The sequence below is a fragment of the Argentina anserina genome, chromosome 2 (assembly GCF_933775445.1).
Source record: "Argentina anserina chromosome 2, drPotAnse1.1, whole genome shotgun sequence".
Classification (NCBI taxonomy): Eukaryota; Viridiplantae; Streptophyta; class Magnoliopsida; order Rosales; family Rosaceae; genus Argentina; species Argentina anserina.
The window spans coordinates 18,601,491-18,619,313 of NC_065873.1; the positions used below are offsets into that span (position 1 = coordinate 18,601,491).

Here is a 17,823-nt window from a genome sequence, read left to right on the forward strand (position 1 = left end):
AAAGGGACAAAACGGTCATGAAATTTTGAAGAACTGGGGCTTGATTTGGGGCCGGGACCCCTGTAAGACGCTCTAGGGTTTTTTTTTTATTCCGAGAAGAGGAAGTTACCGTTAGGATTCATGAGTGCGTGATCACAGCCTGTAATTACTTTTTGAGATTTTTTTTAATCCAAAAGCCAAAGAGATTTGTAGAAGTTAGTTTTTTTTTTTAATGAAATATTTGTAGAGGTTAGTTACTAGTTAGTCATTGCATAACTAACTACTTACTAGTTTTGAAATATTTTTTAATGAAATATTTTCTTTCGATCTACTAAAATATAGATATTCTTACAAAATTATTGAGAAAATATCGATCTTCATGAAATTTCAATGAGAACAGTTAATTACATTTAAAACTATTAACAGCTCTCATAAAAATATCGAGAAAATATCGGACTTCATTAAATTTCGATCAAAGTAGTTGAATAGTACATGAGTATATCAAAATTTATCCCAACAAGGAGCTTAAATGTATCTCAAACTCCCATCAGTGCCTTGAATTCTATCTCAAACTCTAAAATTAGACCGAGATTTAAGGTAACATATTACTAATATTGTGTGAATAATTAGTTTTTAGAAGATCACAATATATTGTAGAAACTAACATATTACTAATAAACCTCTCACTGACATCGCAGTCTCGTGTGAGTCTAAGGAACTAGGAGTCAGTGAACTAATTGGTACAACTAGCTACCAAAATCAAAATGCAAGCTGAACAATGCGTCCTAAAATGCAACAATGAGTTGTAATCGAGAAAAAAAACATTTGGGGTGAGAGAGGCTCGAACTCTCGACCTCAGGATAACTCAGAAGCTATGAGACCTACGCGCTAGCCAACTGCGCCACCACCCCATGATGGACACACGTAGGAAATAAATATAATTAAAGGTTAGCTTCAACTCTATTAATATTCGGTCGTCACCGACGTCACGTGTTCAATTGAGTGTCGTTTTCAAACAAACCCTAGGCCACTAGCCTTCCCTCCGTGGACTCTCTCTTTCTTGACTCTCACTTTCAGAGAGAGTGCAGCTGAGCCGCCATGGACTCCGACGAGAGCAAGCTCTTCATCGGCGGCCTCGCCTGGGACACCACCGAGGAGAAGCTCACCGAATACTTCAACCAGTTCGGCGACGTCAGCCAGGCCCTCATCATGCGCGACAAGACCACCGGCCGCCCCCGCGGCTTCGGCTTCGTCGTCTTCTCCGATCCCGCCGTCCTGGATACGGTCATCAACGACAAGCACACCATCGACGGCCGAACGGTCTCTCTTCTTCTCTCTCTCTCTCTCTCTCTCTCTCTCTCTCTCTCTCTCCACCTGCTTTGCCTCTTCGCTTAATTTGCTTAGTGCTTTTGATCTTTGAGTTGTAATAGTGTTGTGTTTGTGCTTGGCTATAGTGGATGCTAATTTTGATGTGGAGCTCTGTTTCAGTGTTCTTTTATTTCGCATATGGTGACTGAGCTACTAAATGAATTTAGGGGAAGATTGATTCTTTTGAGTTCAAATGTCGTTTATTTATCTTCGTAGCTTCGGCCGGTTTCGATTGCATATCTAGTTGTTTAGAGATATAATGAAGGAATGTTTTTATCATTACATTGCTTTTGTGCAAGCCTTAGTTTGTTCAGTAACTGATTCATGATACTGCTAGTTGTTGATGAGGAGTTAATAAACTTAGGATGCTTCAAGGAAATCGCGCTATCAGTTCTCAATGTGTCTGTTGGTGTATTTCATGAAAAGTGTGTGTTGCTTGGAAATTGTTTGATATGCACATTGTGTAGGTGTAAGACTTAACAAATTCAACTTTTCAACGTTCAGTTTCTGTGTGAGGATTTCATTCTAGCTTGTTAATACCTTTTTTGCAAGGCTGTATATTGCTTGAGTTAGGTACGAGACATTTGATTTTCATATGGGGTTTCTCCTCCATGAAGATTAACACATGCTACTTTCGTATCCCTACTTTGTCATGAGTAGACTTCAGATTGTCGCTTCTCCTGTTTAAAGGTTCCACTTTGACTATGCAGGTGGAAGCAAAGAAGGCTTTGTCAAGAGAAGAACAGCAAACATCCAATAGAACTGGAAATTTTAATGCCATTAGAAGCTCCGGAGGTGGAGGAAATTTCAAGACTAAGAAAATATTTGTTGGAGGATTGCCTTCCACACTGACAGAAGATGGATTTCGCCAATTCTTTGAAGAGTACGGCAGTGTTACTGATGTTGTAATAATGTATGACCAGAATACTCAACGACCTCGAGGATTTGGTTTCATAACATTTGACACTGAAGATGCAGTTGATAGAGTAGTCCAACAGAACTTCCATGAGGTGAATGGTAAACTTGTAGAAGTAAAACGAGCACTTCCCAAAGATGCAAATCCCGGCAGTGGAGGTCGTGGTGGGAGCTATCAAGGTTATAGTTCCTCGGGTGCCGGTACAAATGCATTTGATGGCCGAATGGATGGCAATAGATATATGCAGCCTCAGTCGACGGCAGGTGGCTTCCCTCCGTATTCTGGTTATGGCACTGCAGGTTACGGTTATGGTGGAAATACTGGTGTTGGTTATGGAAGTTATGGTGTTGGTGGTTATGGAAGTACCAATTCTGGTTTTGGTGGTCCTGCAGGATCATATGGAAATCTAAATGCCCCAAATGCTGGTTATGTTAGTGGGGCACCTGGTGCATTGAAAAATGCTTGGAGCAGCCAAAGCCCCTCTGGCTATGGTGCTTCAGGTGGCTATGGGGTTGCAGCTTCGTGGGTTATTCCAGGTGGAAGTGCTCCTTCTGGTCCCAGAGGTCAATCCCCTAGTGGGGTTTCTGGCTACGGGTATGGAAATTATGGAGGAAGTTATGGTTCTTATCCTGGTGTATATGGGACTTCTGGTGGGCGTGGTGCAAGTACCCCAACTAGTGGAGAGCAACAAGGAACACGAGGTGGCTACATGGGAAGTGCATATGGCGACACTAATGGAAATGCAGGATATTCTAATGCATGGAGAGCAGACCCTTCACAAGCCAGCGGTGGCTATGGTAGTTCTCAGTCCAGGCAGACTTAACAGCAGAGCTTGAACAGATTTAGAATTCTTTCACAAGAATCCTTACACATACGATCTTTTCCCCAGTTTGACAGCTTATGCATGAGATAGTTGACAATGATTATTTGGCTGGTTAGATCGCTTGATTCTTGGTGGTAGTTGGCAGAAGTAGTTCTGCTAGAAATCACGACCATTACATTCTAGCAGTATTATTTTTTAGTAAAGTTTCTTTAAATTGTGGAATTTATTATTAGCTTGCCTAGACTGTGTGCTTGCTAGTTTTGGAGCTACCCTCCTCATTTTACTTCGCTCTCTCTCCCCTCTACTTTTTCACTAGATATTTCTATTCAAGCTACCATTGTGGATAATGATACTAGTTTATTGTTGGTGCTGCATAATGATGATAGTTTATTGCTGTTATGTCATTCAATTACAGTGCTAGAAGTTTGATTTCAGTCTGTATTCTTCATGCTTATTGAATATATATCATTGCCTCATTGGGGTTGGTAATAGTAATAGTTGCAGTGTGCGAGTAATTTAATTTTGCTATCTCGAGTCCGACCAATAGTTATGCTTTATCCCCTCGAACAACTGAGATGTTGCAGTTCAAGTGATTGGATATCACTTCTACAAGCTATTGTGCTTAATCATATGGGTCATAGCTAATGCAATGATTTGATTGCCTTCTCGGGTTCAGAATGTTGCCGTAGTAGCTATACTTTTGGTACACGACTTGTTATATACTGTAATATGTTGCTGCCCTTTTAGAAAAGCTCCCGTTTTTATTCTAAATGCTTAACGATAACCTTATTGTTTCTTTTATGCGTCAAAAGTTGTATATGCATGTAGCACCCTAAGCAGCAGAGCAGTACAAAAGCATCAGGAGGTTGATAACTAATATGATCCTGTGAAGTGGGATCGTGGTTCTGTACCATTGATACATGCTTAAGCATTTTGAAAGGAGAAGAGCTTCAGTTAGCTGTTCTCTCAATCTCCAATATCAACCTACAGGCTGGACCACTGTCCCTGAATTCACAACCTGAATTCACCCAGGAAGAATAGTTGGAAGCATCGTCCAATTTCTGGGGGACTTATAATTTTTCTCCCTCTCATTTCAATCTCCTGAGTGCTGGTATATTTCCAATCATTTCATATCATGCTGATTTTGGTCTTATTATTGATGTCTGACTTGATTAAGTTGATTCCAAACTGGTTGGATATCTCTGTTGTATGTAAATAGCCGTTCTTACTATCAGTTTGCAGTTGTATGGCGTTGAGCTTTGATCTTAAAGTCTTAAACATATTGTATTACAGTTATTGGAGACAAGGATGGGTTAAACAGAGATACTACTATATACGGGAAAACCATGAAATCTTCTCCTGTAAACTAAAGTCTCCAGAGTTCAATAGATGAACACAGTTTTAACTTTTGAATGAGGGAATGTTGTCTGAACTAAGAGTTTCAAATTTCTTGGTCTCATTATTGCACAGAAACTTTCTGTTTATAGGAGAAAGTTCCGTGGCTTTCTATTTCTTTTGGTAGTTTCATATCCATGACCAGCCAACTTAGATTCCTTAACTTGGTAAATATTATACCATACAAATCAGATACCAATAGTACGCGGTGACAAACATGAGAGGTTAAATTCGAGTTACATAACTTGTTATGGAAGTATACACATGGGAAAAGGCGGATGACCTTTTCGTCCTTCTTCTTAACTTTCTCATTGTAAGTTTGCGATGCGTATTATCAAGGCTTTGGATCTTCGATTGGCTAAAAGAATGCATGAGATGCCCCCTTGGGCCTCTTGAGAGACGTTCAGTAATTTGTTCATAGCTTGTAATAGTAGTAGAGGTGTCAACTTGACTGTATCACTGCTCCCTTAACATATCAATCATACTCATCGAGGAAATTATAAGAGATAACAAAAGGCCAAAAGGGAACTTAGAGGCCGGTTTTTTTTTTTTTTTGACAAAGCCTTTGCTAACATAGACGAAGATTATTTAGGAAGAACGATAGTGATCGATCAAAAACTTCAAGATTGAAAATTTGCTCGAGCATCATTTCCTTAAATAAGGTTTGGGAAAATATAATTATTTCCGCATGCATGTTTGATTATTTGGGATTAATCAAGACCGTTGAAAGCACTTAAATTAAACTACTAAAAAGAATTGTAAAATCTGATCAGTGAAATAAAATCTCTTGAACCGGACCCTTATTTACAATATGAATGATCACTAGAGCATATAAATAGAGAGTTCTAAAAATGTGATACTTTCTTGTTGCTTATCTAATAGAATCTTTTAACAAATACTTTGGACGACGTACAAATGATACCAATATCCACATACATCAAGTCATCTATCAAAAGGCAAGTGAACTAGAAACCAAAAGGAACGTCTAAAATGTCGAGTTAAAGTTGAAAGGTTTTTGGTTAACTAACTTAACCTGTATTACTTTGCAAAGCTTATAAAAAGCTCTATGAGGCGCGCAGATGATCACTTGAGTTTCAACGCCCTCGCTAGGTATTTAATAGTGATAGTGTTTCCTTAATCCTTATAGAACTAGTGATATGGAAAAGGTAGAGGAGAAAGGGGCTGCATATGGAACAGAGGACTACACACAAGACGGGACTGTCGACCTCCAAGGAAGACCCGTTTTCAGATCAAAAACCGGCAGATGGACAGCTTGTTCTTTCATTGTAGGTACGTAATACCTCTCTTCCGATCAAATTCAACTCTATTTCACTTATTAATTAGAGTTCAACTCATCCATGAACAACATTATTTATACGATGTGTGTGAGGTAATATGTAATATGTAATATGTTAACATGGATCGATCGATTTGCATGTAGGGTATGAAGTTTTTGAGAGGATGGCATATTATGGAATTGCATCAAACCTGGTGGTGTATTTGACAACGAAGCTGCATGAAGGCACTGTAACCTCTTCCAACAATGTCACAAACTGGGTTGGGACGGTGTGGATGACACCCATTTTGGGAGCTTATATTGCAGATGCTCATCTCGGCCGCTACTGGACTTTCGTCATTGCCTCTGCCATATATCTTGTGGTATTAATCCATCAATTAATGTTTTTATTTGTACATATAAGATATATACCTACATAATTATCTATGCAAATGGATCTTCACCTTCGTTAAAAAACTTCATTAATTTGTTCTTTCAAAGGTTGATGGCCACATCCCATCCAAAGAGTTCTTGCAACAATAATTTTCCAGATGCTGGTAGTTTAATCATACACCGCAAGCCTTTGTATTTCCTTAACAACTTAAAAAATATATAAGAAGCTCATGCATTATGCATGCAGTCCTCCTTGCTGCCTCTAGCTGAAACTAACTTGTACTGAAAAACAACTCATTCACGACGCACATATACGGCGTGCATTTACAGCGTGCATTTGCTGCAGGCCGTGAATGTTTGCTGTGCTTTTTCTGCGTTCTTATTTGCACGCTGTGAATCACGATAGAGACTAGAGAGCGTGCCATAAATACATTTCATAAGCGCGCCCCAATTTTCATCTGAAAATTGAACTTCCCACTTTTGTTTTCTCCATTATATTCAAAAGGCCGCTGTCCAGAACTCCACTGATAAGATTATTATAAACCACGTAATGAAACTAGCACTCTTTGATGGAAGATTTATGAATCTCGCTTGTTTTGCAGTGTTTTATATGTATGCCTTACTGCTTTAGCTAGTTTGGATCTGTTAATTAAGACTTTTGCAAATTTTAGTTTACACACAACCTTAATCGATTGTTATTCATTCAAATACGTTATCTCAAATGGTTATTTATGCAAATTTTTGGGGGTTAGTGTTGAGTAAGTAGGTTATGGTTAAAATGTAGATTTAAAAATTAACAGATAGCGCATGTTCAATTGAAATTAACGGGCCTATGTTAGTGAAATGCAACGTACATCAACCAATGTCATTCTTGTCAATTAAATATCTATGGTCATGAACTCATGCAATAGTTAATCGGATGGAAATCATGGACTCCATGCATATGCGGACATTTGTAAACTTTTATTGTAATTAACCGAGTGCTTCGAATTCGTTTATTATTAATTTAGGGAATGTCCCTGCTGACGCTAGCAGTTTCACTTCCTCAACTGAAACCACCATCATGCGACCATGGAATTAAACTTGAAGATTGTGAGAGAAGAGCCACCCCATTCCAAGTCGGAATATTCTACTGTGGATTGTATATCATTGCACTGGGAACTGGTGGCACCAAGCCAAACATCTCAACCATGGGCGCCGACCAGTTTGATGAGTTTGAGCCTAAAGAGAAGTTCCAAAAACTCTCCTTCTTCAACTGGTGGATGTTCAGCATTTTCTTTGGCACGCTTTTCTCAAACACCATTTTGATTTACATCCAAGACAATGTGGGGTGGGCACTTGGCTATGGACTTCCAACAATTGGCCTTGCATTTTCCATTTTGGTGTTCTTGATGGGCACTAAGTTTTATAGGCACAAATTGCCTTCAGAGAGTCCCTTTAGTAGAATAGCTCGTGTACTTGTGGCGTTTATAAGAAAGTGGAGTGTTCCTGTCCCAGATGACCCTAAGGAGCTTCATGAGCTGAGTTTGGAAGAGTACAACAAAAACCCCGACAAATGCAGAATTGATCACTCCCCTTCACTAGGGTACGTAAAGCCACAAAACCCTAACTTCTAATTTGAATCGAAATACTTTCTAATTTCTATGTTCATTAAACGCTATACACAATTAAGGTTTTGCTCTTGATACATAGATCTGAGGTACTGCATATAATGGCATGGGTACGTATGTGCAATTGTGCATACTGATTGTGAGAGAAATTTTTTATATAACCAGCTATATTTTACCCAAGGTAACTAATCAAACTATCACTGAATTCCCTGTAGGTTTCTTGACAAAGCGGCTGTAAAGAGTGGACCAACCTCACCATGGATGCTATGTGCAGTGACCCAAGTCGAAGAAACCAAGCAAATGATCAAAATGCTTCCAATTTTGGTTGCAACGTTTTTACCAAGCATGATGTTAGCTCAAGGAGGAACTCTCTTTGTCAAACAAGGAACTACACTTGATAGAAGCATTGGACCGCATTTTGATATTCCACCAGCATCTCTGGCAGCATTTGTAACAATCTTCATGCTGATAAGCCTTGTGCTCTACAATCGCTGGTTTGTTCCGGTGGTTCGGAAATATACGAAAAACCCTAGAGGAATCACAATGCTGCAGAGACTAGGCATTGGACTTGTGTTGCACATCATTATCTTGATGACTGCTTTCTTCGCTGAAAGAAGAAGGCTGAGTGTGATACAACAACATAAACTGTTTGGGAAAAGGGACACAGTTCCTCTCACAATTTTCATTCTCTTGCCTCAATTTGCTTTGGCCGGGATTGCAGACACCTTTGTCGAAGTGGCCAAAATAGAGTTCTTCTATGACCAAGCACCACGAGGCATGAAGAGCTTGGGGACCTCGTATTTCACTACTAGCTTGGGAATAGGGAGTTTTCTTAGCAGTTTTCTTCTAAAAACAGTTGCAGAGTTCACCAAGAAACATGCCAAAAGGGGCTGGATTTTGGATAACCTGAACCTCTCTCATCTAGACTACTACTATCTGTTCTTGGCCTGCTTGAGCTTTCTCAACTTGCTCTTCTTTCTCCTGGTTTCCAAGTACTATGTTTATAATGCTGACTCAAGGGAATCTACGGGAGATTTCGCCGTTGAAATTTTGCACAGTAAAACTTCAGCTCAAGATTACAAGGATGCCTCAAATAGTCTGCTTATGAGTTGATAACGTTAGGAGTACGAACTCTTCTATAGGAAATAAGTCGCTCTGTTCTGATGAAGATTTACCATGGTGCAAAAACGTATATATATGAAAGTATGAAATTTACAGGTTCAAAAGTCTATTTTCATGCATAATATATAGCTTCTTTGAGATCACCTCTCCTAAAAAATCGATATGTGTGTGTGTGTGTGTGTGTGTGTGTGTGTGTGTGTGTGGAACTCGTATGTACAAACTAATCTTATACGCGTGAAACAATGAACCAGTAAACTAGATATATTGTGATGCCTTGAGAACTTTTTGCATGTAACAAGCGAATAACTAGTTTCCAATATAATGTTAACGTTCACCATCTTATGCTTTTTGCACTATCATACCCATATTTTCATCAGCAAGATAATTTTGAACCAAGTACGGTACATCAGTTCGATCAATCAGTGGCTTTTTATTTCCCATAATTTCTTTATTTTAGCGTTATAATATGGCGACAGATCCGGCGCCGCAATCTTACGTGGCATGTCAAGTTATCTTGTCATGTCAACAACTATAATAATCATAAAATGACATTTTTGAATGAAAAGACAATCATATTCTTATTAATCTAAAGGCTCTAGATTATTATAAAACAAATTGTAGTTCTTTTTATATCATTTATTTTTCAAACTGCTTTTAAAATGTAATAAAAAAATACGATATATACAAAGTATGCTTGAAATATATATATATATATATATATATATATATATATATATGTGTGTGTGTGTGTGTGTGTGTGTGTGTGTATGCGTGCGTGCGGGCGATATATATATAGTACTTATATGGTAATTATGTTAATTAATTATAGTCATTAATTAATCGTAAATAAATTAATTAAATGAGAAAGTCATGAATCTTGACATATTTGTCACTAGAAAAATTATCATTGACATAATTGTATTAAATATGGTAATAATTAAGATATGTATACTCTAGAAAAAATAACATGTAATAACCCTATTTTTCGGGTTCAATTTGTATGAATTCGTTGAAATTTATAAACTTGGTAAATTTATTAAATCGCGTATTTTTCGCTTCACGACGATGTCAAATCGAAACGAAACCGCCTTCGGAAATCTAAATCGGAAAAACGTTACGTTTCCGCGGCGCGGGAGTCGACTTTTACTCCGTCGCTCGTTTCCAAAAACTTCATTCACGAAAGTTGTAGAGAACGTCGATACGATTTCGTGGACACGTCACGCGTTCTAATCGGACGTCGTACGTGAAAGTTATTAGCGACGGAAGTTAGTTTCCGATTTTGGAAGAAGTATAAAAAGGAAATTTTAGGAGCTAGGATTTCCAATTTTGGAAACCCTCACTCCCTCTCCCCTGCAGCTCTCCCCTTCTCTCTCCCCGACCCTCCAATTTCGGTACCCCACGCGCCGCCACGTGTACCCCCACGCACCGCCACGTGCAACGGTGCGTGAACAGTGATTTTCAAACAATTATTTTTACGTACGGTGAATGTAAAAAAATAATTTACGTACAGTAAATATAAATTTATTTTACGTACGGTGAATGTAAAATTATTTTACGTACAGTAATTATAAAAATAATTTCTGAAGCGTAAATCAGTAATTATTATTTACTGAGACAATATTTACGATTTAATAGTAAATGTATGTACAGGAATACGTAAATAGTACTCGTACAGAAATAAGTAAATAGTATATACTCGTACGTGGATATGTAATTAATATGTATTTGTACATTAATACATGAATATTAATTACGTGAATAGTAATTTCGTAAAAACCAGAAATTTCTTAACAGTAAAACATTATTACTGTTTTGGCATTTAAGGTAAATGTAACGCTTCTAAATTCACTTCTTATCTATTCTAAGTGATCGACACAACAAGTAAAGGATTCACTTTCGGAATCGTGGAAATTACGCTCAGGATTATAAGGTGAGTAAAATATCATAGTGACGAATCTACCCTTGCAGAGATTCATGATTACGCTTAATTAAAAAGAATGAACTATAATATGTATATGATATAGTGGATTGTGTATGTGTATAATTGGTCAAATACGTACATATATATAGTTTGCTATATTATATACTGTCATAATTTCCGTTTGCGAATAAGTTCATTTTAGCGTTGATATTTATTTATTTGAGCATGTCGATTTGATTTGTACAATATCATGTGATGATTGTTTGTACGTGGTTTTAACTTGAGTTATGTTAAAACGTTTTTGTGGTCTGTGGACCTGTCTTCGGACATGTTGGCATGTCAGAACCTAACTTTGGCCGGGTGACAGTTACGATTCAGTTAGAGCTCTAGTCTGTCTTCCGGGGTACTAACATGAGGGGTAACAGAGGTGTGTCAGCGCTCATGAGTACCCATATTTTTGGATATTGGGTGGCGAGATGTTGCCCAATGTCGAGAGGTGTACTAACATGAGGGGTAACTGAGGTGTACTAGCGCTCATAAGTACCAGTATTATAAATGCATTTGGGTAAACAGAGGGGTTGTTCAATTTTTCATGAGTATATATATTTTATGTTAATATTGGACAACCAGATGGGTCGTCCAATGACTCATGACTGCATTTATGATTGATGTTTTATGTATTTTCATATATATCTTTATGCGAATTATATTGTTGTTTTACTCATACGAGCTGCAAAGCTTACCGGATTTGTGTTTACAATCCCGGTGCACCTATTCGATGGTGTAGGGGATAGTTCTGCAGGTGTGGATTAGCAGAATTAAAGGACTACTCTGAAGATTTCGAAGTTCCTTTGTTGTATTTTGTGCTGAGGATTGAGAGAATTTTACACTTCCATCTGAAGAAAAAAACCAAAAGAATCTGACCAAAAGTTTTCATCTAAATATAAATTTTGTAATTACCTTACATCGTCTGAAATTTAAAAATAATATATTTTGTGCATATAATATATATTGAAAATATATTATATGCATATATATATATATATATTTCGCGCGTGCACACACATATTTCAAGCATATTTTCATAAATTTTAATTTTTTAAATTATATTTTAGAAGCATTATTGTGATGAAAAAGAAGAAATAATAAAAAGAACAAAAAATTATTATTATAACAATTTATAATTGTTGGATTAATAAGGATATGATTGTCTTTTCATTTAAAATGACATTTTTATAGAATTTTAATTATTGATGTGACAATGTGATATGGCATACCACGTAAGATTGCAGCGCCGGATTTGGCGCTATATTATAGCGCCCTAGCACTCCTCTTATGGGAAAAACATAGCTAATATTGGAATGAATTGATCTCAGTACTATTAATACGCCCCAAATCTTTTTGCCGTATAGCGTTGTTAAGTGTAACGATTCTAAAAGTTGACTTTTCGATGCGTAAGTTTTTCAGGAAAACTTTCTTCACGGAAGTTTGAGGGCTCGTCGATACGAATTTGTAGACACACGACACTCCTAAATCGGAGTTTGTATGGAAAAGTTATGAATCAAAAAGTGTATTTGGGTATTTTTAGAAATAGTATAAATGGGGGGATTTAAAGGAAAATCGGGAGAAGATTCGAACGGGGGGTTTTGCGCCACTGTTCACCAAGGGAACCCGGAAATTGCTGTCATCGGTTCTGCCTCCTCGGCCACCACTCCGGACGCCACTGGTCGCGTTAGAACTGTACCGCCTCCCTCATGAAGTTTGCGGTGGTGGCGCACCACCTCTTGTCGCCGAGAGCTCATCGCGATGCCATGAAGCTGTGCGGCCTCGTCTCCTCCTCTGGCCACCATAGGCCGTGAGACCGGTACCAAAAGAAGCGCAAGGAGTCGTGGATCAAACCCTCCAAAGGAATTGAACCAACTCGCATTGAGGTAAGAGAATCGACGATTTGAAATTCTAGAGTTTCATGAATTGGAGTTTTTCTATTTGTATTCGATTGATGTGTTTATACTCCGATTTGGCCTTAATAGTGAACTAGGAAGTTGTTAAAAATGTTGAGTAGATTGTACTGATGAATTTTGGTGATGATTGGAGGCCGCCTGTAGCGGCGCCGCTGCCATTGTTCAAAATAACAGGCCGGGTTGTAGGTTTCAAAATAACCCTCTCGGTGTGGAGAATTCATGAGCGGATTGTGAGATTGAATCGATGAAGTTAAGAGTCGTTAGGATTTGATGAAAATACGCATTTTGGATTGTTAATCGTGAAAATCCACCCGTTTGATTGATTATGTTTTCGTCCTACGAAGTGAGGATTAATTAATCGGATTTACTAGATGTGTTGGTGTTATAATTACTAAAAAATGGGATTCTTGACTTATTTCCTCGATCTTATTGGTGCTACTTTACAAAGTTGAACTACGAATGGCTTGATCCCTTGTAAAGGGTACGTAGGCAGCCCAAACGATGGGCTTGCTGAGATGTGGGAGACAGTACGTTTATTTTGGAAAAATTTGTGTCTCTGAAATCTTAGGTTTTTATGGATTTATGTGTGTGTTCTCTTAGAACCGAGATGAATGAGTTTTATCAATTTGACTCGGCTTTTCTTTATGTTCTTTTTGAAATGGGGTTGTAAAGCTGAAACTAATTGAGGTTGCACGGTTTACGTTTACAAGCATCAAATTTAGATGTCAGATTTTGTCCTGAGTAGACATTTATTTCTTTTATTTTAAATTATATGCATGCATGATTAATTGGATTTAATTACTTTTGGTGTTATATTGAGTTTATTTTCTTGATTATTCATAACGGTTTGTGAATAATTAAATTTGAGTGGGTGTGGCCGGGAATGAGAATCCCGTGAATTTTAATTGAGTATACTTCCTTTTATTTATTTGTTTCGGTTAGGGACCGTAATTATTATGTTCTTGATTATCTATATAGAGTTCCATTTATTTGACTTGGGAAATAAGTATGAGATTTATTTAACGCCTTAGTTAATATCTTTGATGAATATTTATTAGGAAATGAGATTTCCAGGTGTCTACGTTTAATTTGAATTTCATATATGATTATTTCCCTTGGCTATGGTTAATGGAATATGTTGGAAATGAGATTTCCAGGTGTCTACGTTTAATTTGAATTTCATATATGATTATTTCCCTAGGATGTGGTTAATGGAATATGTTGGAAATGAGATTTCCAGGTGATAATATTAACTGTTTTATTTTCTTATTTTGCGACGTGTGGAATATGTCGGATTATATTATTTCTTTCTTCGAATTTTTTGCTTGATATTGAGATTTATATGTATGGTTGGGAACCATATTTGTTCTATCTATTCTTATCCGGTATCCTCTTTTAATCCTATAAAGGGGGCACGATCAACGGAATCATATTTCATTCTTTCTGGTATCCACTCCTTTAGTAACATAAAAGGGGGCATAATCAACGGATAAGAATGATATCCATTTTTACGATTATTCTCATTTTTTTACATGGTGACTAGCGAGGTTAGTTCACTCATTGTTGTTGATGCCATACACTTTAAGATGATTATGTTAGCATACTATATTATTTTTCCGCCTGGGAGGCGATGTTACATGATATTACTTTTCCACCTGGGAGGCGATGCCGCCTGGGAGGTAAGGTTACATAGCCGGCAATGATATGATGATTCAATACCCTCTCCATGAACGTGACGTGATAGTATTGAGAACTTGAGATTATATATGTATTATATTTTGCCCAGGGGGGGGATATTGTACGACGTTTCTTATTTATTTAATTCAGGCTAGCGGGGCTAGTCCACTTTTTATTGATTATCTTATTTTGACTAGCGCGGCTAGTCCGTTTCCTATATTTGTTATGTTGTTTTGACTAGCGGGGCTAGTCGGCTTCTAGCCATTCTTAATGATTTATCTAGACTAGTGGGGCTAGTCGATTTTCTATAATGATCCTTAATTATCTGACAATATTATTTTGACTAGCGGGGATAGTCTATGGTTTATAGCGTGATAATATTATTTTGACTAGCGGGGCTAGTTCTCATTGTGTGACCTGACAACACTATTTTGACTAGTAGGGTTAGTCCACGTTATATGGTATAATAGTATTATTTTGAACAGCGGGGCTAGTTCACAGTTATGACTTGAGATATCATCTTTTCTAGCGGGGCTAGTGTTATTGTGTTGACTAGCGGGGCTAGTCTATTTCTATTTTATCATTATTACTTTACGAAGACTAGCGGGGTTAGTTTATTTTCTATTATTCGTCAGATATTTGTCCGAGATTGGAAATCTCAGAAATTAATAAGTTAGTTTCGGCATTTTAGTAATTACTTCAGGAATGAGACTCTCGAGAATTATATTTTACGTTAATTAATGACTCTTGTTGTCGTAAAGTGGGTTGGACGGTTGTGGTTTAAGAGGAGCGGAAAGCTCCATGGGGTCGATCGATGTTATGTGCCCTAACGTCTCATAGCGTTATGGACGTCTTTACGAATTTTATAGGTTGTGATTTGTTATTGTGGATGCCTGAATTTGTTTTAAATGTTGTGGAGGCCATTTTGACTGGAGGAGCGGATGGCTCTAGGTGTTGAGGTGGTTGTGTGATTATTAGAAGTGTCGTTTTCGTGTAGGTAGGGTTAACTACTTTCAGGAGAGAATATGCCGAAATTTTAGTATGCCTCATATATGGTGGTCTCTACACGACTCGCCCTAGGTGTTAGGTTAGTTTGGTAATCTCCTTTTGACAGTGGTCATGTTGGTTGAATATTATGCTTCAAAGTAATGGATCGAGGTGACACCATCGATTATCTAGAATTGAATTATGAGTTGAGAACTCTTAGGAGAAAATGTTTTCGCATTGGCTCGAGAAGTAATTCGAGTTCTAACTTGTCTATTGTGTGGAGTAATAAGGGTAGTGTGTATTTAGATACGTAGTTCAATATTTGTATTTTGCAACACATTTTTATTGGATCGTAGTACGGTGGGACCACCTGCTGATTTAGTTTTGACCCGGGAGGTCATGATCTTTATGGACATGTGTCCTTTTTCATTTGGGGCTAAAAGATCTTAAGAAATAGGCGATGAGTTAATTTATACTTTGGTTATTCCTCGTGAGACGAGATATTTAGGATAACTTTCCTTCTATATGGTCACTTTGGAAGGTTGACGTAAAGTGAATCAATAAAGAATGTTTGAAATTGTTGAAGCTAAAAGACAGAGAATTCAGAACCTTTAGATCTCAATATATAGAAGGCTAATAATGTGATATGTCTGTCTGTACTACAATAATTGTAGTACTTTAATCCTTGATTTTCAAAGGACTTGCCCCAAGAGTGAATGAGAAATGTGTCTCAACTGTTACAGAAGAACTCAGGTGGGCAAGTGGAAGATGGGAGAGGATCAAGAATCTCAAAACATCCACATTCGAGTGGAGAGCGAGTGTATAAGGAAGCGTTGTCTGCCTTCTAAGAGTAATGAGGTGCTACGGTGAGCATAATTTAGAATTTGGGGTGCAAATTTTTCTCCAAATCATATTGCAGAATTGGTAGTAAAAGCAGAGAATATAGATGCAAGTCATATTGCCTGATATCTTTCTGCCTGATACGAGTGAAACTGTGCATACACGTGTACGCTCAAGTAGCTACAGTTCTAAGAAGCAGTTTCTAAAGTTTCTAATGATAATTATTGGTTCTGTCAAAACAGTTGGACAAATCTAAGAAAAAAGATTTGGCACATTTCTAGCGGCATTGGAAGAGGGGAGTAGTGCCATAAGTGGTACTCATTCCGATATATAGAACAATAGTCGTAATCTGAGATGTATGATTTATTGGATCGAGGCGAGGTGGGACCACCCTCTTATGTGTGTATGACCTATGGGAGTCATCATTAAAAGTTAGGAGACGAAAGGTTAGGGGAGATAATTGTACCCTTTTTCCTTTTGTCAAGTATGTAAATTTTTCGAGGGCGAAATTTTTATAAGGAGGGGAGAATTTATAAGCCTCGAATCTTTTTTTCGTATAGGATTGTTAAGTGTAACGATTCTAAAAGTTGAATTTTCGATGAGTAAATTTTTCGGGAAAACTTCATTCACGGAAGTTGTAGGGCTCGTCGATACTAATTCGTAGACACGCGGCACGCCTAAATCGGAGTTCGTATGGAAAAGTTATAAATCAAAAAGTGTATTTGGGTATTTTTAGAAATAGTATAAATGGGGGGATTTAAAGGAAAATCGGGAGAAGATTCGAAAGGGGGGTTTCGCGCCACTGTTCGCCGAGGGAACCCGGAAATCGCTACCATCGGTTCTCCCTCCTCCGGGCACCACTCCGGCTGCCACCGATCGTGTTAGAACCACACGGCCGCCCTCATGAAGTCTGCGGTGGTGACACACCACCTCTTGCCTCCAAGAGCTCGTCGCGACCTCATGAAGCCGTGCGGCCTCGTCCCCTCCTCCGGCCACCATAGGCCGTGAGACTGGTACCAAAAGGAGCACAAGGAGTCGTGGATCAAACCCTCCAAAGGAATTGAACCAACTCGCATTGAGGTAAGAGAATCGACGATTTGAAATTCTAGGGTTTCATGAATTGGGGTTTTTCTATTTGTATTCGATTGATGTGTTTAGATTTCGATTTGGTCTTAGTAGTGAACTAGGAAGTTGTTAGAAAATGTTGAGTAGATTGTGCTGATGAATTTTGGTGATGACCAAAGTCGCTGGTAGCGGCGGGTGGCACCGGAATCCGGCCAGGTTGTATGTTTCAAAATAACCCTCTCGGTGTAGAATTCATGAGTGGATTGTGAGATTGAATCGATGAATTTAAGAATCGTTAGGATTTGTTGAAAATACACATTTTCGGATTGTAAATCGTGAAAATCCACTTGTTGGATTGATTCTATTTTCGTCCTAGGAAGTAAGGATTAATTAATCGGATTTACTAAATGTGTTGGTATTTTAATTACTCGAGAATATAATTCTTGACTTATTTCCTCGATCTTATTGGTGCTACCTTACAAAGTTGAAC

The 17,823-nt window shown here is 38.0% G+C and overlaps 2 protein-coding genes and 1 non-coding gene across 4 annotated transcripts; 2 read left to right on the forward strand and 1 right to left on the reverse strand.

The window, feature by feature from the left end:
- Positions 1–805: 805 nt before the first annotated feature.
- On the reverse strand, positions 806–890 carry TRNAM-CAU (transfer RNA methionine (anticodon CAU)). Its single transcript is given in 2 exon segments — positions 806–841; positions 853–890. It is a non-coding gene; the product is annotated as a tRNA-Met (tRNA).
- Positions 891–1,029: 139 nt separating this feature from the next.
- LOC126782509 (heterogeneous nuclear ribonucleoprotein 1-like) lies at positions 1,030–3,520 on the forward strand. The gene is made up of 2 exons (XM_050507766.1): positions 1,030–1,299; positions 2,058–3,520. The coding sequence occupies exons 1-2, from the start codon at positions 1,078–1,080 to the stop codon at positions 3,084–3,086; spliced, it is 1,251 nt and encodes a 416-aa protein (XP_050363723.1). The 5' UTR covers positions 1,030–1,077; the 3' UTR covers positions 3,087–3,520.
- Positions 3,521–5,631: 2,111 nt separating this feature from the next.
- LOC126783618 (protein NRT1/ PTR FAMILY 5.2-like) lies at positions 5,632–8,991 on the forward strand. 2 transcript variants are annotated; one of them, XM_050509119.1, is made up of 4 exons: positions 5,632–5,771; positions 5,923–6,140; positions 7,161–7,735; positions 7,976–8,991. In XM_050509119.1, the coding sequence occupies exons 1-4, from the start codon at positions 5,639–5,641 to the stop codon at positions 8,871–8,873; spliced, it is 1,824 nt and encodes a 607-aa protein (XP_050365076.1). In that variant the 5' UTR covers positions 5,632–5,638; the 3' UTR covers positions 8,874–8,991. The 2 variants fall into 2 exon arrangements, with proteins under 2 accessions (XP_050365076.1, XP_050365077.1); XM_050509120.1 differs by having other exon boundaries at positions 5,665–5,771; positions 5,932–6,140.
- The last annotated feature ends 8,832 nt before the right edge of the window (positions 8,992–17,823 follow it).

Bases quoted from the DNA above. Each gene is read 5' to 3' on its own strand.
- LOC126782509 (XM_050507766.1), top strand. From the start codon at position 1,078: ATGGACTCCGACGAGAGCAAGCTCTTCATCGGCGGCCTCGCCTGGGAC. The intron at 1,300-2,057 runs GTCTCTCTTCTT...TTGACTATGCAG, and splicing joins ACACCATCGACGGCCGAACG to GTGGAAGCAAAGAAGGCTTT.
- LOC126783618 (XM_050509119.1), top strand. From the start codon at position 5,639: ATGGAAAAGGTAGAGGAGAAAGGGGCTGCATATGGAACAGAGGACTAC. The intron at 5,772-5,922 runs GTACGTAATACC...ATTTGCATGTAG, and splicing joins AGCTTGTTCTTTCATTGTAG to GGTATGAAGTTTTTGAGAGG. The intron at 7,736-7,975 runs GTACGTAAAGCC...AATTCCCTGTAG, and splicing joins GATCACTCCCCTTCACTAGG to GTTTCTTGACAAAGCGGCTG.